The 23,835-nt window shown below is 31.9% G+C and overlaps 1 protein-coding gene across 2 annotated transcripts in view; it reads right to left on the bottom strand.

The window, feature by feature from the left end:
* The window catches only part of RYR2 (ryanodine receptor 2), a 699,155-nt gene that overhangs the window by 218,488 nt on the left and 456,832 nt on the right, over positions 1 to 23,835 (bottom strand). For both annotated transcript variants that reach the window (XM_074262493.1, XM_074262494.1), the window contains 7 exons: positions 22,903 to 23,089; positions 22,307 to 22,412; positions 18,206 to 18,326; positions 11,971 to 12,140; positions 10,704 to 10,924; positions 9,771 to 9,861; positions 4,048 to 4,188 (listed from right to left, as the gene is read on the bottom strand). In XM_074262493.1, coding sequence (XP_074118594.1) covers positions 4,048 to 4,188; positions 9,771 to 9,861; positions 10,704 to 10,924; positions 11,971 to 12,140; positions 18,206 to 18,326; positions 22,307 to 22,412; positions 22,903 to 23,089 — 1,037 coding nt within the window. The remainder of the gene's footprint in view (positions 1 to 4,047; positions 4,189 to 9,770; positions 9,862 to 10,703; positions 10,925 to 11,970; positions 12,141 to 18,205; positions 18,327 to 22,306; positions 22,413 to 22,902; positions 23,090 to 23,835) is intronic.

Here is a 23,835-nt window from a genome sequence, read left to right as displayed (position 1 = left end):
GCCACAAACATTTTTGCACATGTGGGTCCCTTTCCCACCTTTAAGATCTCTTTGGGATATAAGCCCAGTAGAAACACTGCTGGGTCAAAAGGTATGCACAGTTTGATAACTTTTTGAACAAATTACTCTGCAGAATAGTTGGATTCATTCACAGTTCCACACAATGTATCAGTGTCCCATTTTCTCACATCCCCTCCAACATTAGTTACTATATTTTCCTGTCATCTTAGCCAATCTAACAGATAGTAGTAGTGATATCTCAGACTTGTTTTATTTTGTATTTCTTTGATCAATAGTGATTCAGAGCAACTTTTCTTATGACTACAAATAGTTTCAATTTCTTCATCTGAAAATTATCTGTTCACATGCTTTGACCATTTATCAGTTGGAAAATGGCTTGAATTATTATAAATTTGAGTTAAATCTCTCTGTATTTTAGAAATTAGGCCTTTATCAAATTCTTTAGATATAAAAATGTTTTTACATTTATTGCTTCCCTTCTAATCTTGTCTGCATTAGTTTTGTTTGTACAAAAACTTTTTAACTCAATATAATCAAAATTTTCTATTTAGAGATCAATAATGATCTCTAGTTCGTTGGTCACAAATTCCTTTCTCCTTCACAGATCTGAGAGGTAAAATATCCTATATTCTTCTAATTTGTTATAATATCATTATATATGTCTAGATCATGAACTCATTTCGACCTTATCTTGGTTTATGGTGTTAGGTGTGGGTCAATGCTTAGTTTCTGCTATATTAGTTTCCAATTTTCCCAGCATTTTTTGTCAAATAGTGAGTTTTTATTCCAAAAGCTGGGGTCTTTGGGTTTGTCAAACACTAGGTTACTATAGTCATTGACTGTTTTGTCCTGTAAACCTAACCTATTCCACTGATCAGCTGCTCTATTTCTTAGCCAGTAGCAAATGGTTTTGATGACTGCTGCTTTATAATATAGATTTAGATCTAGTATACCTAGCCCACCTTTCTTTACTGTTTTTTTTTTTCATTAAATCACTTAAAATTCTTGACCTTTTGTTCTTCCAGATGAATGTTGTTATTATTTTTTTCTAGGTCAGTAAAATAGTTTTTTGGGAGTTTGATTGACATAGCACTAAATAAATAGATTAGTTTAGGTAGTATTGTCTTCTTTATTATATTTGCTCTACCTATCCAAGAGCACTTGATATTTTTCCAATTGTTTAGATCTGACTTTATTTGTGTGAAAGGTGCTTTGTAGTTTTGCTTATATAGTTCTGACATTCCCTTGGCAGATAGATTCCCAAATATTTTATACTATTGACAGTTATTTTAATTGGAATTTCTCTTTGTATCTTTTCCTGTTAGATTTTGTTAATGATGTATAAAAATGCTGATGATTTATGTGGATTTATTTTGTATCCTTCAACTTTACTAAAGCTATGGTTTATTTCTAATAGCTTTTTTTTGTTGATTCTCTAGGTTCTCTAAGTACCATCATATCATCTACAAAGAGTGATAATTTGGTTTTCTCATTACCTACTCTAATTCCTTTAATCTCTTTTTCTTCTCTTATTGCCAAAGCTAGCATTTCTAATACAATATTGAATAGTAATGGTGAAAATGGGAAACCTTGTTTCACCTCTGATCTTATTGGGAATGGTTCCAGTTTATCCCCATTTCATATATTGCTTGCTGATGGTTTTAAATATATGCTACTATTTTAAGGAAAAATTTCCAATGTTTTCTCAGCTATAAACTGAAGATGATAATAATATCTACAGTTGTGAGGATTAAAGCAGATATTTGTAGAAACATTGTCTGAGACACAACACATGCTATATCAATGCTTATTCCTTTCCTTCTAGCCCTACGATCTTATGAGCAGCGGACTAAGAGTCAGAAGATGTTGGAATGCCAGTTCTAGCTGTTAAATCTTTTTGAAGACTTATTATTCTCACATGCAAAATGGTGGGGTTTGGAGAGGGTGAGGTGGTTATTCTGACTTCCACACAAAATGGTTGTAAAGTAAATGTGTTGTAAATTATAAAATAATATAGAAATGCATGACACTTTTGTTTTTAAAGAAAAATCTATTTGTCAAATCATTTTAAATTTAATTCTTAAAAACTGCAATGTTTGTTAAGGAATAAAAAACATTTCTTTTTGAATATTATATTTCACCGAAAACAAGACAAAAAATGTGCATAGAAGGTCTGGTAGGGATTAGAACTGCTATTTTATCAATAATGATTCTTAATGAATAAAAGGAACTGAGTAAAGACCCTCTTAAGAATGTCCTTCAAACTATGCTCTCATTATGACTTGAGACTTTGCAATAACAAGTTGAACTATAGCTGAAAGCTGTAGGTGTTCAATTATGTTAGATAAACATATCTTTTCCTCCTATTTTCTCAAACACATCTTTCATTAGCATTTAAGTATATAGTAAATTATTAAGTAATACAGTAAAGAGTGTGTTATTGACTAGTATTTTTGGTTCTGGGCTCTGGATAAATTAGAACTCCCCAGCCAATGGCAGAAAAGGTCAGAAAGGGAGGAAGGGGGAGGGCTTCTGAGTTAAGAATTTATTTAGAGTTTATCTTGTGTTTTGCAGTTTGCACTTTGCACTCCTCTACTGACACCCTGTCTGTTAGGAGTTGCCCTTTCTCTCAAGATCATGATAAATCCTTTTTCTTTGCTTTTTATCTTGAGAGTCTCTGATTTTAATTTGGATACAGGTCACTGCCCTGCACATTGATGAGCACTTTTTCCAATCCAAGCTAGCATCTTCTCTGCCATTTGTTGTTGTTCAGTCATATCACATCTGACTCTTTGTGACCCCAATTTGGGATTTTCTTGGCAAAGATACCAAAGTGGTTTGTCATTTCCTTCTGTTGCTCATTTTAGAGATGAGGAAACTGAGGCAAAGATGAGATGTCTTGTCCAAGGTTATACAGCTAGTAAGTGTGCTGAAGCTGGATTTGAATTCAGAAAGATGAGTCTTCCTGCTTCCTGACCAGTACTCTATACATTGTGCCACCTAGCAGCCCTGAAAGTAGTTTGGGGGAATTACCTAGTACACTAGAAGTGAAGGAAATTTGTATGGAGTCAAATAGTCAGTATATGTCAGAAATACCACCTCAACAAGATAAAAATGTAATATAAAATTTAACGGTTTTAAATTGACTCAACTTTCAATACACTGTCATGGATGAATGGTCCAGTATGTTGATTTTCTATGACAAATATAATCTCAAGTGTTTAACCTACCATCCACCATACTTCTGATGCATTTTTTTTTATATATTAATGTGTTTACAGGATCTCAAACTAATTTTGATCAGCAACCTTTCTAAAATACCTAATACTTTTTGCATTCTAGTTTCTCATATATATTATTTCCACTAAATAAGAAACTCCTTGAGGGCAGAGACAACATTTTCATATTTTAATCCCCTTTCATAACTATAACTCTTTTTATGCATAAGATACTTGATACTTTTAAAAACTGATAAAGTGTCAACAACTTAAAAGAAATATTTTAATTTACACAGCACCTACCTACAAAGTATAAATAGAATTAGGTATATATTAGAATTAGCTCAATTGAAGCAACATATGTATAAGAACTTTGCAAATATTAATACATTATAGAAATGTTCTAATTATTGTAATCTAAGATTATCTCACATTCCCTTGACAATTGAGGAAATAAACAGGAAAAATAATCTTTTACATGTGTCTTATTCAGGTCCAGTGGTATTTATCATGTGACATGCATAGCTTTTTGTCATACTCATAGATATTTGGTCGTTTGGGTCCTTTAATGTCATACTCTCAATAATGATTTTAAAGAAAAGTTAAGCAGATGTTTAAAGTATCTTTGAGGGAATGATGGGGTTCTGTGCAGTTATCAAAGGTACAGATAGAAATATAGAAGAATGTCATAGTTTTAAGTTTCAGACAAAACTTATCCAATGCAATAGAAACCAATCTATTAAAAACAATTCTGATTCTTTACTAAACAAACTATCAGTTTACAAAGTATGAAGCAATAATAAATTACCTTTTGAGACAGGGCATCAAAAATACCCCAGAATAACTTCCTTGACAAATGAAGCTCTTCTTCTGAGGCAGCACCAAAGTTTCCCCAGCCTCCAGGAAGACAGTAATACTTCCAGCATCTCTCATAATGATTTGTCAGCAGCTATGAACAAAATTTGCAAAAGGCAATTATTTTCATTAATTCCTAACTAGAATTCCAATATCATGCAGTGCTACCAACTCAAATATTTTTTTTGAATTTGAACTGATTTTTTTTAAAATTGATTTGCTAGGTTCTGTTTCTGGTTTCTACATTCAGATATATCCAACTTTTTGCCTTTCCATCTGGGGTTTTCTTGGCATACATAGTAGTTTCTTTCTTTCTCCAGTTCATTTTACCAATGAGGAAAAAGGCAAATGGAGTTAAGTGACAAATCCAGGATCATAGTTCTAGGAAATCTCACACCAGATTGGAACTCAGAAAGATGAGCCTTTGATTATAATTATTCTATTTGGTCTTGGAGGAGAAAACTAGAAGCAATGAATAGCACTAGGAAAGAGGTAGATTTTGATTTAATGTAAGTAAAATTTTCTAACAACTGCAATTTTCCAAAAATAGTGCAGGATGTCTGTTTAATTAGGCAGTAAGAAACTTCTGGATATCTTCAAGTAGAACGTGGGTGACCATTTGGAAAGTTTTGCTATAGACATTATTTCTATTTAAGAATGGACTAGATCAGATAACCTCTGAAACCCGCTTTAAATACTGATTTTATGACATTAAAACACAGAAAAAAATCAAATCCAATAATTTCTATTTGTTTCTATTTGTAGAAGGTGGAATTGAATAATAATGTAAATCCTAATGATCTTTAGATACATATTCAGGATAAGGCACAATAACTAAAAATATATATTCTTACATAACTATGTGTCTATACTCATGCTCTTTTCTTTTCTGTCAGTCTTTGTCTACCAATTTTTAAAAGACCCAGTTCAAAACTAATATTTCTTGAGAAACCTACACTGATATTTTCCAAATAATATTATCTCTCTTTTAGTGAAAGAACAAGAGAATTTAAGAATTCTAAGGTATTTTAACAGCCTTGTATTTGAAAAAATATATGAACATAATCCCTACTACATCTATGAAGCAGTAATAGAGCCTAAGAAAACTTCTGAGAAGTTAAAATCTATCACTATTCTAAGCAACCCATCCACTTTTAGAAACCTTTAACTATTACAAAATATTTCTTAAATTTGAACTTAAATTTTCCTCTTTACAAAGTTTACTCATTAAGTATAATGTCTGGGCTACCTCCCTGGAAGACCCCAGGATCAGTCAAAGTCAGGATCAATCAAAGTTCTTGGTCTTTAGGGAGAGAAGTGAAGGAGGCAGACAAGCTGCTAGGAGGCTTGACAAAGATGTATCCTGATTCTGGAGTTTGGAGTCTCCAGCCTCTCTCCTCCTCCTGCAGCCAAGTGACTCTGACTTCTCTCAGTTAGCCCTCCAATTCTTGGCTACATTAATTACCTCATCACCAAATATTCAGCTAGTACCAGTGGTGAAAAGAGCCATCACATCACCATCTCATTTAAATATATGTATATAGAGCCATTATCTCGAATAGGTAATTAGCCTTAAGTGCTCTAGTATCTAATTCAAGCACACTTTTCTGAGTTTCAGTCTACATCTGGGCTTGTTTCTATCCTCTGGAGTCAAACAGAACAATTATCACATTTTCAAATACTGATTAAGCACCTACTATCCTGCTATGTACCAGCTACTTTGCTAAGTGCTAGAGATATAAAAAGAGGAAAAAAGGCAGTCCTTGTTCTCAAGGATACATGAATGTATAAATAATCAAGTCCCCCTTTTAAACATAGCTAAATATAACCCGCGTTTCAACCAATCTTCATATTACATGGATTCAAAGTCCATCATTTTACTTTTCTTCCTCTGAATACTTTCTTGTTTATAAGTTTTTATCAAGTTTATCAATGTTCTAGTTTTGTAATTGATAATGCCCATTTACTCAGTAAATGTATTACTCCAGTTGTGGTCTAACCAGAGCAGAGAGCAAAAAATTTTCACCTTCTTTTTTCCTAAAAATTATGCTGCTCTTCATGTAGCCCAAGATCACATTAACTTTTTGCCATATCATTTTGAACTTGTAGTTCACTGTGGCCTTAGTCTTTTAAAAATAAACTGTTATACATTCTTTCCCCACAAATTATAAAATTATTGTGGAAGAAAACTGATCCCCATCCTCCTTGTTTCCTGAAAAATAAAACATTTTTAAAAATATCCCAGTCTGAAACCTTTGGACTTAACTGAAAGGAATTACCAACTCCACAATAATGTTTTGTACTCTTCTCTCCAGACCAGTACAGAAAAGGATTCTTTGTCGAAGCAATTTGGGCAATGATTAGGCAAGCTAGGGGAGCCTTGGGGGAGTTTCCTGATTGATCTAACTTGTATGGATTAGGGAAAAGATCAGAAGAAATAAATTTCTTTTGACTCTTCAAGTAATTGGAAGTTTCTCTTGAGTTCCTCTTTGATCATATGGAAAGGAAAATCCTTAAAATAAGTGGTCAAAGAATTGGATAGCATCTAGAAAAAAAGATTTTCTTAGACTGCACTGACAGTTGTTGATTTTTCTGTTTAATAAAGCAAAATATTAACTGAACTTTATTCTTAAGGCTATTAGTATGATTTCTGTCTTTCTGGAATGCTGTCTAAAGTCCAGGTATATAGAACTATAACTCCAAAACAGCTTAGAGAGATTTTCTCTTTACTGGCACTGAGGAAGCACTCTGTTGCTTTAGCACACTAGAACTTATTGCCGCAGAGGAGCATAGTTCCAAAGCTGAAAAGAGTTCTTGTGTTCAGATTCCTAGAAAGCACTTTGAAAAGAAGCTTGGGACAATATACCCTCCACCCTGGAAATAAAAGCCTATTTTAACAAAGACTTAAAAGCCAAGTAATAGACTGGGGAAATGAGCCAGACAACAGAAAAGGATTCTGATCACAGATTGCAATGAAGATCAAAATACAACCTCAGAAGAAGATAACAAAGTCAAAGCTCCTACATCCAAAGCACCCAAGAGAAATACGAATTAATCTTAAACCACAGAAAACTCAATAGGAATTTTGAAAATCAAGGAAGAGAAACAGAGGAAAATTTTGGGAGAGAATTGAAAATGGTACAAGTGGTACAAAGTAAATACAAAAAGCTAATGAAAAGAATGCCTGAAAAATCAAAACTGGAATGGAAAATTCCTGTGGAAATTGGGAATGGGAAAGGAAGTACAATAGGTCAGTGAGGAAAATAATTCCTTAAAAATTAGAATTGAGCGAATGGAAACTAATGACTTTATAAGAAATCAAGAAACAATCAAACGAAATGAAAATAATGGAAAAATAGAAAACAATGTGAAATATCTCATTGGAAAAACAATTGACCTAGAAAATAGACCCAAGAGAAATAATTTTAAAATTATTGGTCTACCTGAAAATCATGGTCAAAACAAAAGAGCTTAAGAGTAGGTAGGTGGCACAGTGGATAGAGTACCACCCTGAAGTCAGGAGGACCTGAGCTCAAATCTTGCCTCAAACACTTAACACTTCCTAGTTGTGTGACCCTAGGCAAGTCACTTAACCCCAATTGCCTCAGGGAAAAAAAAAAAGTTTAAATATCACCTTTCAAGAAATTATCAAGGAAAACTATCATGATATTCCAGAACCAGAGGGTAAAATAGAAATTGAAAGAATATACCTCCTGAAAGAGGTAGCAAGATGAAAACTTCCAGGAATACTATAGTTAAATTCTGAAACTCCCAGATCAAAGAAAATATTGCAAGCATTCAAAAAGAAACAATTCAAGTATAGTGGAGCCACCGTCAGGATAATACAAGATTTAGCAGTTTCTACCTTAAAAGATTGGAGGGATTGGAATATGATATTCCAATATGCAATGAAGCTAGAGTTACATCCCAGAATCATCTACCCAGCAAAGCTGAATATAATCCTCCAGGAGAAAAGGTAGATTTTCAATGAAATAGAGGACTTTTAAGCATTTGTGATTAAAAGACTAGAGCTGAATAGAAAATTTCAAATACAGGACTCAGGAGACAAATAAGGAAGTGAATAGAAAAGGGATGTCACAAGGGACTTAATAAGGTTCATCTGTTAACATTCCTACAGGAGAGGATGATACTTGTAACTCATAAGAACTTTCTCATTAACATGGCAGTTAAAAAAGGGTTTTATATATAAAGAGAGGAACCAGGTGTGAATGGAATAGGAAGGGATAATATGTAAAAAAATAAAATTAAATGAATGAGAGGAATGTACTATGCAAAAGGGAAAGGGAGAAGTGAAATGGCATAAATTATCTGCTATAAAAGAGGCAAGAAAAAACTTTTATAAAAAGAAGGGAAGAGGAAGAGAGGAGTGAGTGAATCTTACTTTCATCAGAATTAGATCAAAGAGGAAATTACATACACACTCAATATGGGTGTTAAAAAAAAAAAAAATCTATCTTATCCTGAAAAAAAAACTAGAAGGGAAAGAGAAAAGGGAACTGTAATAGAAAAGAAGGCATATTGGGGAAAGGGGTAATCAATAATAAAACACTCTTGAGGAGGGTCAAGGTAAAAGAAAAGAGACAATAGGACAAACAAGGAGGAAATAGAGTAAACAATAGTTAACCGGGAAAAGAATTTTGAAGCAAATTTCTCTGATAAAGGCAACTGAATCAAATGTATTGAAAAGAAAATAGGTCCATTTCGCTTGACTTGATAAATGATCATAAGATATGAACTATGCTGTGGCTAATTGGTTGAATCTAAGTTGTCAAGACCACAAACATTAAGCATACTAACTCTTCAACACTTCTCCAAATTTTTGCAGATTTGTTTGTATTTCACAAAGTTAGAGGCTTAGCAAGGAGAGGCAAGCTTGTCTTTGTACTCTGGAAATTGAGATACTATTATCAACTATGTTGTCAATCATCACAGGCAGATAGCTATGAAAAGAATATTTATATGATTAAAATATTTCTATTTGAAACTGACCTTAAATGTTATACAAATTCAAATCTCTTCATTTTAAACATGGGGAAGGAAGGTATGGTAATGAGCATTTATAAAGTTGCTTACTATATATCTGATATTTTGCAAAACATTCTACAAATATCTCCTTTCATCCTCACCAAAACTGTATGAGGCAGGTGCTTTTATGATCTCACTTTTACAGATGAGGAAACTGATGCAGATGGAAGTTAAAGGAGTTGGCCAAAGTAATAAAATTAGTAAATGTTTGAGGCACGTTTGCAGCTAAAATCTTCCTGACTACAGGTCAGATCAGAATTATTGAGAATTTTTTATCAGGAGAAATAATGGCCAATCTATGTTTTGTGATACCACTTGGGTCTTAGACTGAGGCAAAGTGATTTGTGGCTTTAACTTTCCTTGCTAATAATCAGGAATGAACAAGGGAATCAGCTGTTGTAATAACCTTGTGATGTTTTCCTGTTTGTCTACATAGGAGTTAAGTTTTGTTTTTGTTTTTGTTTTTTTACTGTCAACTATCCATTCTCAGGGAAGTTATTTAAATATATATATATATATATATATATATATATATATATACATATATATATATATATATATATATAAAAGAAGATTATTACCTTACAGGAAACAAAATTGGACGCAAAAGTAAATTTTGCTCACACTTACCTTAAGAGGCATCTTAGCATGTTCATTTAATAATGGAACATCGAAAACTAATCTTCTTAATAAGTGTTGCATCATGGAAGGTCTCAACTGGCTGTTGGAAAAATAATAATTTTACCAGTGAAGTAAAATATACTTTCACTTAAAATTTATTATAATTTATGATATAAGCAGGAACTCTTATCTAGAACATTTAGCTTCAAGTATAAAATCTGTACCAAATTAAGTGGAATTACTTGGTAAGAGAATTAACTATCAGTAATTTTTGTCACAAAATAACATGATGGGAATAAATAAAAATGAAAATAGAAACCTAAAGTTAATTTTTAAAATCAGTATTTTTCAAATAGTTTCATAGTAGTAGTACACCACAAAACATATATTAAAATTTAAATTATAATCAGTACCAAGAAATTTATATTATCAATATACATATATCTTCATCTTTTAATCATCACCCATGTACAGAAGCTACACAAAGTTTCCTTTCCTTTCTCTCCCCCTCTCAAAAAGCAAGATGAAAGTCTCAACCAAATTTAAAAATAGATTTCAGAAATAAGAGATGGAAAAATATTACTATATATGGTTACACACACAAAAAAAATCCCTTAATCTTCCCCTTAAAAAATATACTAATAAACATCAATGTAAAAAAAGAGTCAGAGAGAGAAAGAGACAACTATTAATTAGGAGGAAAAAAATGGAAAAAAATCAACACAATACAAATGACCAAAGCATTTCAATAAGTTCAGAGAAAAAGCATTTCTATTTCTGTAATTTGTCTTTAGAAGTAGGTTGTTTTAATAGCACTTTACCACCAGAGCAGAAATGAATTTAATTATTTTATAATATCATTAAAGAATAAATTAACTGAAGACTGATAGCAACTTTTTCTTGGAAAAATTAAAATTCAATATAGAATTTTCTTTGACTTACCCACAAATAGAAAGAAGACAGACTTCTATGGAATCCCGCTGAGCTTTTGTAAGAGAACAGCCCTTGGATAGCCTATACACTGTATGAAGCAGTGAGTCTATGAGTGAAGCATGGTGTTCAGTGCCAGCAAAAAGAGGAGCACACCTTGTCAACAAAGGCAAGACTGCAGTGCAAAGATACCGATTGAGAGCCAAGGCCATGTCTGTGGCACTGAGAGCAGCCTATGAAATTAAATGAAAGCAATGAGTTGCATATGTATGAAATAGAACATTAAGAAAAGAAAATATAAACTATTGCTGATATTTATTCTCTTACCCAAGAAAGAATAAATATAGATATACTTCCATGTGAAATACATAGTTGTACAGTTCTTTGATTTAAGAAAACTGAGATGAAGTCAGATTCCAATTAACCATGAATAGGTTATCCAGAGGTTTCTGCATTTTCTTCCCTCTTCCCATGAACTCTATCAAATCTTGAATCACTAATAATGTGACCAAATAAAAGTGGAATACAAATGGATACCAAAATGAATGTGCATATATGTGTGTGTATGTCTAATTGTGTTTCACAAACATAATTTTTCTGAATTGTCTTTTGTTTTATGAAAATAAGATTTGTAAAATTAGATTATCTCTGCTAGAAGTCAAAAGTTTATTTCTTTACTAGACATTATTTATTTTATTTTCAGAAACATACTTGTACATATGAGTACCTGATTTGATTGAACATTTATTAAGAACATACTATGTACATAGCATTGTATTAAACAATGAGAATACAAAAACATAGTTTTTGCAAAAGACAAAAGCAAATTTATATTGGTAATTGTGTAATTTCATTTCTATTCTGTTAACATTATGATTCTTGTTAAGGGTCCACTATAAAATTTATTTTACTTGAAAATTTTGGCTTAACTATTGATATCCTAGAATTTTAACATAGTCCTTACCAATCTATGAAAGTCTTCAATAATAGCCAGAGAGCCAATTTGTCTTAAGGGAAATATGATAATGATACATGCTATTGCTTTGTCATTAAATTCTGCATTTCAAAATGTTCATTTAAACAGTATAAATTCTTAACAATTTTAAATGTTTGAAAGATAGGAAAAGTTGTTTGTGTTTTAAGAACAAATTAATTTTGGGGGAGGAGAATCTCAGTTTTCTTGTTTTTCCTAATTTCTTTGAAGTAGAGTCATCTTTCACCCACCAAACAATGTTAGAAAAAGCCATCAACTGAAGTAGTCAGATTTCTAAATTGTTACCGTATCTAAAGAAGCAGCAGCTCGGAGGTCTGGCAGAAAGCCAACCTCAAGAAGATGAAGTAGAAAATCTTGAACCTCAATTCCATAGACCCTGTCAAGGAACAAAACCATGGCTGCCTTGTGATCTGGGCAAAACCCTGCTGACATGTCGGGTTCTACCACATTTCCATCTGAAAAAAAAAAAAACAAACAAATATATATATATAAAATCAATGGCTACCTGGAGATGAGGTATTATAGGACTCTCCTTGTTTCTTCTTTTTTCAAAGTTTAAAAATGAATAAAATGATTGTTTAATTTTTCCAGCCATTGACTTGGAAAAAATATTTTTGATTTGCCTTCAGATACTATTAACACTAAAAGAAATCAAACCTTTAGGAGAAAAATAATTTCTTGAGTGTTAGAATATAGGTTGATTTTTTAAAAATTCTGTAAAATTACTCTCATAATTGACTAGTTTATTATATAATTTTATAAAGTACATATTGGCTTTTGAAGAAAGTTTGGCAAAAAAAAATTATATTTAATTCTGAAGATGCTAGAAAATAAAATAAAGTAAAAGTTATCTCTGTAAAAAGAGAAAAGATAATAGGACTCACCAGTACACAAATGGTAAAAATAAATCCTTTTCAATATATAATCCTCTTATAATTTATAAATAATTTTAGTGTTTATATGTATGTATATGCATATTTATATATGAGAGAGAACATATGGATGTATGTATAACTTGTTCCAGAGATCTAGGAAATGAAAGTTGGAACTAGAAATATTTTTTTTTATATTAACAACTATATAATGATATTCCAGAACAAGTTTCAATTTGAAGAAAAAAAGAAGGCAAGATTACTGAGAATAGAAAAATTAAATATACAACTTTTAAAAAATTTATTTCAAAAATATTGGTAGTGCAGATAAGTATGTATTTCTATTTCTTTATACATTTATCTATTTATCTGTCTATATCAGTTCTAGAGATCTAGGAAAAATAAATTTAATAAGAAGAGGAAGGGGTAGATATAAACTAATGTAGATAGATACAACAAACAGTACTTCTGGGTACTATCAAGAAAGTTAGCAGTTTAAATCCCCCTTGAGAGCTTTAATTTCTCTAATAGATACTAATATATTTATTATAATATCGGCCTTTAGTAACGTCATTTTGGATCTCATTAAGGAAAAATAAAGATATGATACAAAGAGTAATAGGGAAAAAGAAAGTGAAAGAAAAAAGAGAGAGAGAGAGAGAGAGATTTTTCTCAAATAATTGAATAAGGATTACAATAGAGAGGAAAAGGAATAAGAAAACTAAAGAGAACATTTATACATGTGAATAATGGAACAGCATATACTTAGCACATCTCTGACATATCGCCATATGGAGAAGGCTGTGAGCTTCTGAGAGAATTATGAGATATATAATATAAAATACCTGAAATATCTAAGAGTACACTAAAAGTTAATGAAGAAGATAAGTTAAATCATTATTTTCATTAACCATGAGAAATGTGCTGAAGTATTAAGATTCAAATCAATAAAAAATAAGTGAAGTGTGATATTTAATAAGAAAATATCAAGAAAGAGATGATAAAAAATAAAGTAGAGGTATTCATTAATTTCCATAAAATATATTTGGGGAAAATGAAAATAAAAATAGAATCAGAAAGAACCTAAAAAAGTGGAATAAATATAAAACTAAAGATTACATATCAATCTATCTGTCTATATTGATTCCAGATATCTAGGAAAAGTAAAAAGATCAACATGGAAATAAATTTCTATTGATTACACAGTAATTTGTTTCATTGTTATGTAAATATTATATCTGAATACAATTAAAATACAGGCTACTTTTCTATCTCCTCTGTAGGCATAAGTGTGGGTACATGTATACCCATGTGTGTACATGCAAAATTCTTCATAAAGCAATAAAATCATTATAGAGGTATCATGAGTCTCATTTTAGACAAAACTAAATAAATTAAATGAATAAAAATATATTTAAAATTTTATTTCCATGAAATTCTCCACATTGTACTTGATGTAAAAAGAATAGTCCTGTAATTTTATCAATATGAGAGAATTTTCAGCATGGAAGTTCCTTTCACCAGTGTAGAATAGCAACATGTCTATAATAAACATTCTTAACATTTCCTAAGGTACTGAAATAAGTGACTCACCTAAGTCACATAATTATTATAAGTCAGGAGCAGGACTGTTATAGACTCTTCATGACTCTAAAACTAGTCTGCTATCCATCTTACTCTGCTGTCTTTCTCTGTGTTTCCTTTCTCTCTATGTCTTTTTCTATCACAGTCTCTCTCTGTGTCTCCTTCCACCTTCACCTCATCTTATTTCTCAGTAAGTTCTCAAAGACTAAGGCAATAGAACCCAAATTGCAAGTTTCTGATCAGTCAGTGAATAAGCAATTATTAAGCATATATGACACACATAGCATTATGCTCTAAAGGAGCACAAAAACTGTAATGGGAGAAATATAATCTTGTGTAAATATAAGTAGAAATTGATGAGATCTAGAATCGGGGTACCTAAATGAAATTAGCATTTAATTGAGATCTAGTGGCAGGTTCGGGGTACAAGGAGTCAAATGGAGCTCCCCTGCAACCCTTTTGGATTTGGTGCAAGGATACAGAGTTAAATGAGGTATGGTGGTGGCCCAGAGTCCCCTGTAAAGGAATTTACAGACCCGAAAACCTACATTAATAAAAAGAGGTTTATTTTGGATTTGGAAGTAAGGTTAAAGTCTAGTTAGTAAAAGGTGTTAAGTAAAGAGAAGAGGCACTGAAAACAGGATTCCAGTGGGCAGAGATCCTTTGCATACCAGGCATAAGGCTGCATGTTTGGAACCTCTGCAAAGAGAGGGTTCCAGTTTGGCTCTTTTATAATGAGAGATTTAGCTGTGGGTGGAGTCCCAAGTTGGCTCAGATCTGGGTAGGGGTGGTGAGAGCCAGGATCTCTTATTGGAATTCAAAAGGGTGCTTTTGACCAAAATTTGTGAATCAAAGGTCTTAGCTTCTTGAATTGATAATGCATCAGCTAGGAGGGGTTGGGAATCAGAAAGGAATAAATCAATCTGAAAGGATTAGTTTCTTAAAGGGACCACAACCCATATCAGAAATGTCAATTTTGGAAGAGAGGCACTAGTAGCTGGAGGAAAATATGGAAAAGCTCCTACAGAAACTAGAATTTAGGATTTGAATGTAGCTAGGAGTTAGCCCTCAGAATGGAAGAGTACTCCAGGCAAGGGATAAGACCAGCACAAATGGAATGTATAAGACATAGCAAAAAGCTCAGTGTAGTGGATCATAAAATATGTGCAGGTGAGTAAAATGTATGAAAACTAGAAAGGTAAGAAGAATCCAGTTTATAAAGAAGTTTAAAAGTCAAAAAATAATATTAAATTTAGTCCTGAAGGCAATAGGAAACCGCAGATGTTTAAGGAGTAGAAGAAGTAACAAAGAAGTGACAAAGAAAGTGACAAGTGAATAGTGAGAGACTTGAAAAAAAGAGCAGAACTAGCAGGTTATTGCAAAGGTTTAAGTAAGGAATCGAATTAATTCAGAGCTGATTGGTTGGCCAGACTTAAAAGTTGCTAATATTTCAGTATCTATGAGGCTGTAGGCCTCTATTACAATACTTCAGTTATCTATGCTAATCTGTTTGGATTAAAGATTCCTTTCTAATTCCCAGCCCCCATGAATCCCAATGAGAGATATTTGGGCTTCCCAGCCCCCACTGGATCTGAGCTAACTTGGGCTGTCCCAGCCCCCACACTAATGATTTGCCCAGGTTTCTCCAATCCTCACAAACAGCTTCCTGTGCCCGGAACCTGCCACTAGACCTCAATTAACCCTAATTTCATCTAGGTACCGCTAATCTATCTCTCATCATGTTTAACAATTTTATCACTGTGGGATAAAAGCCTATATGATATGTTTATCAAATATGTAGATAATATAAAACTAGGTAAGCTAAGTAATTCAATGGATGGAGTCATGATTCCAAAGGCTCTTATCAGGATAGAGTAAAAATAATGTGATAAAACTAACAAAATGAAATTTGACAGGAATAAAAGTGGTACAAGTAGGTACAAAAAATTACTGTGACATTTGAAAAGTTTGGTAGACATAATTTCTGGGTAATGAATCATATTAATGATAATTCTAGCATTTTAATAAAAGAGGTCAGTGGCATTTTTAAATGCCAAAGACTCCTCCTGACAGTGGGCTCACACAATAGTTGGAATAGTAGGAATACCTGAGAGCTCAATCAACTCTGATTGGTTAACAATTAGTGAGAGAATGAATATGTATAATGTGTACAATGTTGTACAATATTACAATACCTATTCTACTGAACTTTGATTATGTCATTTACTTCCAAATTACTTCCAACTTTGGGCAATCTAATCAAAGACTTTATCCTCACACAAACCTGAATAGAGCACAAAGAGCTTCACCACAGATTAAATTCCTTATAATTTTGGGTAGGTTCTGACCACACTGAAGAGAATTAGTTTGATCTCATTATCAGTAATGTCCTTTAAGAGTCTGAAGTTTGAAATAAGAGCTATAGAAAAAGGAGGAACTGTGGATTTCCCCAGATCACTGGTTATTATAATAATTTCTTACTCGATTAAAATATAAACTTCTTAAGGGCTGGAACTGTATTTTATTTTGCTTTGCATCATTCCTGGCACAAGTTAAGGGATTAATAAATGATTTTCTTGAATTCTGCATAAATGACACAATTTAATTTTTATTTTTAATTTTTTTATTTTATTTTATTTTTTTTTTTTTTGAGGCTGGGGTTAAGTGACTTGCCCAGGGTCACACAGCTAGGAAGTGTTAAGTGTCTGAGACCAGATTTGAACTCGGGTCCTCCTGAATTCAGGACTGGTGCTCTATCCACTGAGCCACTTAGCTGCCCCCACAATTTAATTTTTAAACATCAAATTATATAATTTCTTAGAAACAATTTTACCTTATCTTATGAAACACACTTCCCTCATTGAAAAGAATCAATAAATCACAAATTCATAGACTGATCAGCAATTGATTTCAGAGGATCTAATTAAATCCATACATGAATACCAATCTTTTTAACTACATAATCTACAATTAATCAACCAGTTTTTACTTGAAAAATATCACTTTTTTGAGTGAAACATGGGCTAACTAACACATCTTATTTTTGGACAGCTTTATTTTGTCAGAAAGTTTTTCCTCATATTAACTTTAAATTTTTTTCTTGGAAACATCTATGCAAAGATCACTGTATTTCCCCTTAATCTAACAGTGTGTTTTACGTACTGAAAGTTCTTAATAAATGTTGTTAAAGTAAAGTATGGGAGTGTTGAAAGTTATGTTGACCAATTGTTCTTAACCCTGCTTATCAGTGTTGAGAGAAGCTCTGTCTGATAAAGAAGAAGATAATAAGTCTGAAGTTGTTTTTTTTTTTGTTTGTTTGTTTTTGCTTTTTTGTTTTTTTTCTTATCACCATCTCTTAGTCACATACAGTTACCTGAAAATTGCTATTTGGGGAGGAACTGAGATACAAGGGCTCCAACTCTTTTGCTCTGGAGGACTTATCTGGATTATTTTAAAGTTATCTAAGGGCTGTTCCCACCTTGAAGGTACTATTGATTTTCAGTGATCAGCTCATTAAGGTGTGGCTACTTTGACTTTTAATAAAACCCTTTTAATTCTTTTTGTGCAGAGTTTTGCCTATTAATCAGGGTGAAAACCCAAATGAAGAATTTTCCTTCATGAAACAATCAAATAATAAGACAAAAAAAAAAAAAAAAAAAAAAACAATTTGGAAATAAAACAGTCATAAGTGATAAATTATCAAAGAAGACAAATTGGAAGATTGTAGTCAACCAGAAAAGAGAAAATTAAAGGGTAGCAAAGGTCGGGATAGGGCCTGGGCAAATGAAAAAAAACACTTTGTATAGCAATATCTCCAATTTATAATTTTAGAGAGTTTTCTAAAGCAATAATAGATTAAGAAAAACATATAATTCCTGAAATGTGAAAAATTACATGTGATTAGAATAGAAAGATTAAATTTATAATACTATAAGGAAAGAACTTTGTAAATAATATAGTTCAAAATAACTGTAAAGAAACCTCTTCTTTATGCTTCCAGGGAAAAAGTTCTATCAAGCATTTTATTATTCAATATATTATTGTATTCCAAAGAACAGTATTACCTTTAGCTATTGTTGGCATCTGAAAAGCAATGCTGATGACTCCCACCAAATCTCCGAGTGGAATTAAGGATCTTAGAATAGACCTTATCCTAATAGCCTCTCCTTTGCCAGCATGGATCAACTACAAAGGGGGAAAAAAAGATGTGACATTTTCTTCCACAATCAAATTACAACTCTACTCAGGAAAACCTTTTGATAAATAAGAGACATCCACCAGAGGTCAGACCTGAACTCTTTAAGAGAACTCTTTCCAACAGCATTTCTGATTGTCTACAAGACATGCATTATAAAGATAAAGCAGTCAGACTAGAGCCCAGAGTTAACTAAGTCCAGGTCACAAATTTGATTCTTATACAGGCCAATTAAAAAGGGCACTGAGTAAAACTATGAATTGTAAAAAGAACTACAAAACTATGTCCTCTTAATAATGGATTAGCAAAATATATTTCCATATGAAGAATAGCATACTATATAGTATTACACATCCCAATACTTAAAGTTTCCTTTAAAAACAGGCTAAATTAACTTGATCTTAAATCAATGTAATAAATTACAAAGTAAATAAAATGGCCATTAGGAAAGGAAAGTAGAATCAATCAATTGGCTTTATTCCTTAATGAAATATGAAAGTTAAGGACATATAAAAATTCATGTCACATTTAACAAAATGCTTTGCATTTACAATTAAATTTTAGTGGCTTTTAGAGTTCCAAGGTTTTTGAACATAGGGAAGAAAAAGTAAAGTTGGATCAAAACAATATTACCAATGTGCCACTGGTTAACTAAATCCTATATTAGGAATCACAGTATAATTTCTGGCCACAGTGATCCTTTTCAAAAGCAGAGGTATACATTTTTACATATTTTAATTATATTTGGCTTTCTCTAACTTGTTCATATCAGCATCAAAGAAGAGTGTGCAATGGGCAAAGCACTAGATACAGAATTGAAAATTCTGAATTAATTAATCTCTCAACATACTTCTTCATATGGAAATAATAATAGCACTTAACTCACAGGACTATTGTGTAAATCAAAAAAAGATAATGTATGCGAATCAATTGCAAATCTTTTTTTTTTTCCCCCTCTGGGGTTAAGTGATTTGCCCAGGGTCACACAGCAAGGAAGTGTTGAGTGTCTGAGACCAGATTTGAACCCAGGTCCTCCTGAATTCAAGGCTGGTGCTCTATCCACCTAGCAGCCCCCTCATTTGCAAATCTTAAGGTGATACACACATTTTGTGAGAAAGTAAGGTAGTATAATACACAGCATGCCAAACTTGCAGTTTGAATCAGACAGGAACTCTTGTCTTCCTGATGTCAAAATATATGACTGATTAAATTACTTAGTTATCAATTTTCTTCTTCTATAAAATGAGTATACTGATTGTTATCTACTACCTCACAGGACTATTGTAAATATGAACTAGGATAATATATATAAAGTGCTTTCCCAACCTTAAAGTACTATATAAATGCTAGTATGTGTAAAGTATAGGCTACAATTATTATCATTTATATGGAGATAATAGTGACAGAGTTGGGAATGGTCCTAGGATTTCAATATTGTAAGGACCTTTCAGGTAAAGAAACTCCCTCTACCAATGGAGATAAGTACCTTCTTTGCAATTTTTACTCATAGAGAGTTAGAAGTTAGAGCCTGGAGCACTAAAGTTAAGTGATCTGTATCTGACATTATTAGCTTTCAGGTTGGTTCTCTTTTACTGCATGCTGCCAATGAGAAGATATGAATACATAGAATATCTCTGGTTTTCTCCACATGGGGCACTTCCTGATATGGGAATTCCTTCTATAGTCTGACTTAGTAGACAGACTCAGAAAAGTTGCCTGTGGCAAAGAAATTAAGTGACTTTCCCAGGACCACAGTTAAAAATGGACAGTATCTAAACCCAGTTCTTTGTGACTACAAACACTACACTACATTTTTTTGACTTGTATTTGTTTACATCAGGGAATCAGAGATGTAATTTTTAAAGTACAAAAATGCATATGTGTGCATATATCACTATATATATATATGTATATATATATACATATTCATATATATGCAAACATACATGTGTATGTATGTGTGTGTATATATATGTACACTTTAATATAATGATGAATTGTATAAGTGTTTAAAGCTTGGTTTACTAGAATACTATACAAATATTATTAATCTTTAAGATTTTATACCCATTTACTGATGTCCTATTCTGAATGGAGAAAATACTGTGCTATTTTAGCACAGTAAAGTTTTACCAGGTCCTATTAATATGAAAAGGCCTCAGCAAGAGTCTGATGATGCACTGTACCCCTGTTGTCTCAGGAACAGTCTAATTTAGGGTGAATAAGATCTGAATGTATGTAGATCCTAAAAAAGACCAAATTATACATATCTATATCTACATCTATAGATATAGATATTCACATCTATATCTATATAGATATTTATATCTATATCTATATCTATATCTATATCTATATCTATATCTATATCTATATCTATATCTATATCTATATCTATATCTATATCTATATCTATATCTATATATATATATATATTTTTTTTTTTTTTTTTTTTTTTTTTTGTTAAGCAATTAGGGTTAAATGACTTGCCCATGGTGTGTTAAGTATCTGAGACCGGGTTTGAATTCAGGTCCTCCTGACTACAGGGCTGGTGCTCTATCCACTGTGTCACCTAGCTGCCCCATGAGATATATTTTTAAAGTTCTTTGCAAAACTTAAGCCACCATGTAAAAGTTAATTATGATTGATACAATTATTATCATAGCAATACTGAAGGTACTACTAAAGAATAAAACTAACTCAGGCTCATCACAATCTTCAACAAAGTTAACTAGATTCTAGATTTTTTTTAAACATTTCTCCCTCTTTTAGCAATTTTCTACTGCTAAAGTAAAAAACTGCTTTTAGTGACACTAAATATATATTTATGAAAAACAGAGAAAGGAAGGAAGAGGTAAAGGAAGCAACCTACATATAATTCAAACATGGCATCTATTTTTGTGAAATTTTGTTTTCAAATTTCAGGTTAAATGTTTAGGTATCTTTATTCTAGAAGAACAACCAGGAAAGTAAGGAAACTATGATAGATAGAAAGCATTGTTCACATTTTCCTATCATAATTCAGATGCATTTGGGTTCCACAGTCCTTTACTAAAATCCAAAGGAAGTAAAAGGAAGTCTGCCTTAAGGAGAATGGGAAAGGTAGGAGGAGAGTGGTAAAAGGCATCAGAAAATGGTAGTAGAAGAATGAATTTTAAATTCCTTCTCCTAGCCAGCAGAAAATATCTGTCCAAGAATTTAATCTAATCCTTTAATTGCCCTCAGAGTGGCAAAACATTTCTTCTTATGAAGCTTCCATTTGACAAGAGCATTTGCTATCTTAGTGTAGGAAGAGAAATAGAGGAATTATACTACAAAACAATTTTTCTTTTTTTCTTTGCAAAACGGGTATGGCAAAATATGTTATACTATTAATGAGCTGCATTCAGACTCCATTACTAATTTTTACAGTACTTAAGAACAATCAGTCATGACCATATAAAATCACATTTTGTTAGGGCAATAATTTGCCATTAATTTTTAATAGGATGAGATGAACATTATTTTGTTACTTTTATGGTCTGATTATATTTTTCTCTCTTTGCCCACCTCATCAAAATTCTATCGAAAAAAGAAACAATTTTAAAAGTATGAACCCAATTTAATAATCACCATTAAGAAAGCATAATTCACATTTATATTCAGTTGTATACAAGTAAATGTTTAATAATTATCCTCTGAATGACAAAAGGTGTATGCTTGTTACACTTCTGAGTTTAAATTGAATTATTAACATTTTCCACATTACTCTGTTAAGCCTAGGCAATCAACAAATCAATATATTAAATTTTGAATATTAGCATCTGCTGATTTTTCAAATGTAAAGAAAAGATTACTTTGAAAATTTAACAATCAGTTCTCTGTGGCACTATAATGCGGCTCCAGTAATTCCAATGACTGTATTATCCATAACTGATTTAACATTGTTCAACATTGTTTCATGAAAATTTAAGTGAAAGAACAAACTTACATGCATTTCAGGAGCACATCGTCCCAGCAGGTCAATCAAAGCTGCATAAAAGGTCATTATGGCATTTCCCATATGGATAGTATCATCTTCTTCTGTTGTCAAATCACTTTTATTAATTTTTCAAAGAAAACGGAAAGCAGAAGATAAATTAGTAGTATTTGAGACAATTGTTCCCAGAGGAATTCGATTACTGAGTTACAATAAACAACGATTTCACTTACCAAGAATCAAATTTCAATCTCTTTCTATGTGATCTGTAATCAGTCAATGCCTCTGGATCTCTCTATTATTCCACTCACCATTTTTGTGATTTTCCAGAATCTAACTCCCTTCTTTGGGAATTTTCATTAGAATATAAGTTCCTTGAAGACAGGGACTGTCTTAACTTTTGTATTTATATCTCTAACATTTATCATAATGCTTGACATATATTTATTGTTTAATAAATTATTTATATTAATTCATAATTCACACCATTTTACATTTAGTTGACATTCAAATTAAAATAGTGAAAACAAATCACTTTTAACTTGATATATATTAACTGCTATGTTCACCCATGAAAATATATTTAAGAAAAACCTTTTTAGACATACAGGGTTTTGCTGGATCCATTAGTAGGTGATGGACCATCTCTAGAAGGATCCTCTGCTATTTTTATAGCTTCTTCCATGGCTGAAAGAAGACCATTGCCACCTTCCCCTCTTAAAGCTGGACCAAAACACTCAGGCCTCCGGATTAACAATCTGACCACAACATTTGCATTTTCTTCCACACTCTCCCCTAGAAACACATGTCGGGAAAAAAGCAAATGTAAATGTTTATTCATTTGCAAGATAATTATCTATTTTTGACCAAAGTATGAAAAGGGAGAAAAAGACTTCCAACAACAATGACTTAAAGGTTTTAGTTGCTTATGAATTTAATACAAGGGACAATGTGATGTGACAGGTAAAAAGAATATCTGGGGCTTTGTTATGAGAGATAAAAAATAAGGAAAATATAGAATAGTTTTACCTGTCAAATCAATGGATAAATAAGGGAAGAATTTAGGACTAATTAAGATATAGAGAACATTACAAATGTAAAATGAGTGATTAAATAAAATTAAAAATTTTTAAACAAACAAAACCAAAACAACTAAAAGGAAAGCAGAAAAATGAAGGCAGATTTCTAGCAAGTATCCATTGCTATAAATAGGAAGTATTTATAGCAAGCTTTGATAAAGGCCTCATTTCTCAAATATAAAGAGAGCATTGAGTCAAATTTAGAAGAACACAAGTCATTCCTCAGTTGATAAATGGTCAAAAGACATGAACAGGTAGTTTTCAGACAAAGAAATCAAAGTTATCATCACATAAAAATATGATCTAAGTCAATATTGCATAGAGAAATACAAATCAAAATAACTCTGACCACCTCACAACTATCAGATTATATGACAAAAAAAAAAAAAAAAAAAAAAAGGAAAATGATAAATGTTGGAAGGGATGTGGGAAACTTGAGACATTAATGCATTGTTGATTGAC

This window comes from Sminthopsis crassicaudata, chromosome 4 (assembly GCF_048593235.1).
Source record: "Sminthopsis crassicaudata isolate SCR6 chromosome 4, ASM4859323v1, whole genome shotgun sequence".
In the NCBI taxonomy this organism is placed as follows: Eukaryota; Metazoa; Chordata; class Mammalia; order Dasyuromorphia; family Dasyuridae; genus Sminthopsis; species Sminthopsis crassicaudata.
Note: the sequence above shows the minus strand (reverse complement) of the source record. Positions and strands in the feature narration are given on the sequence as shown.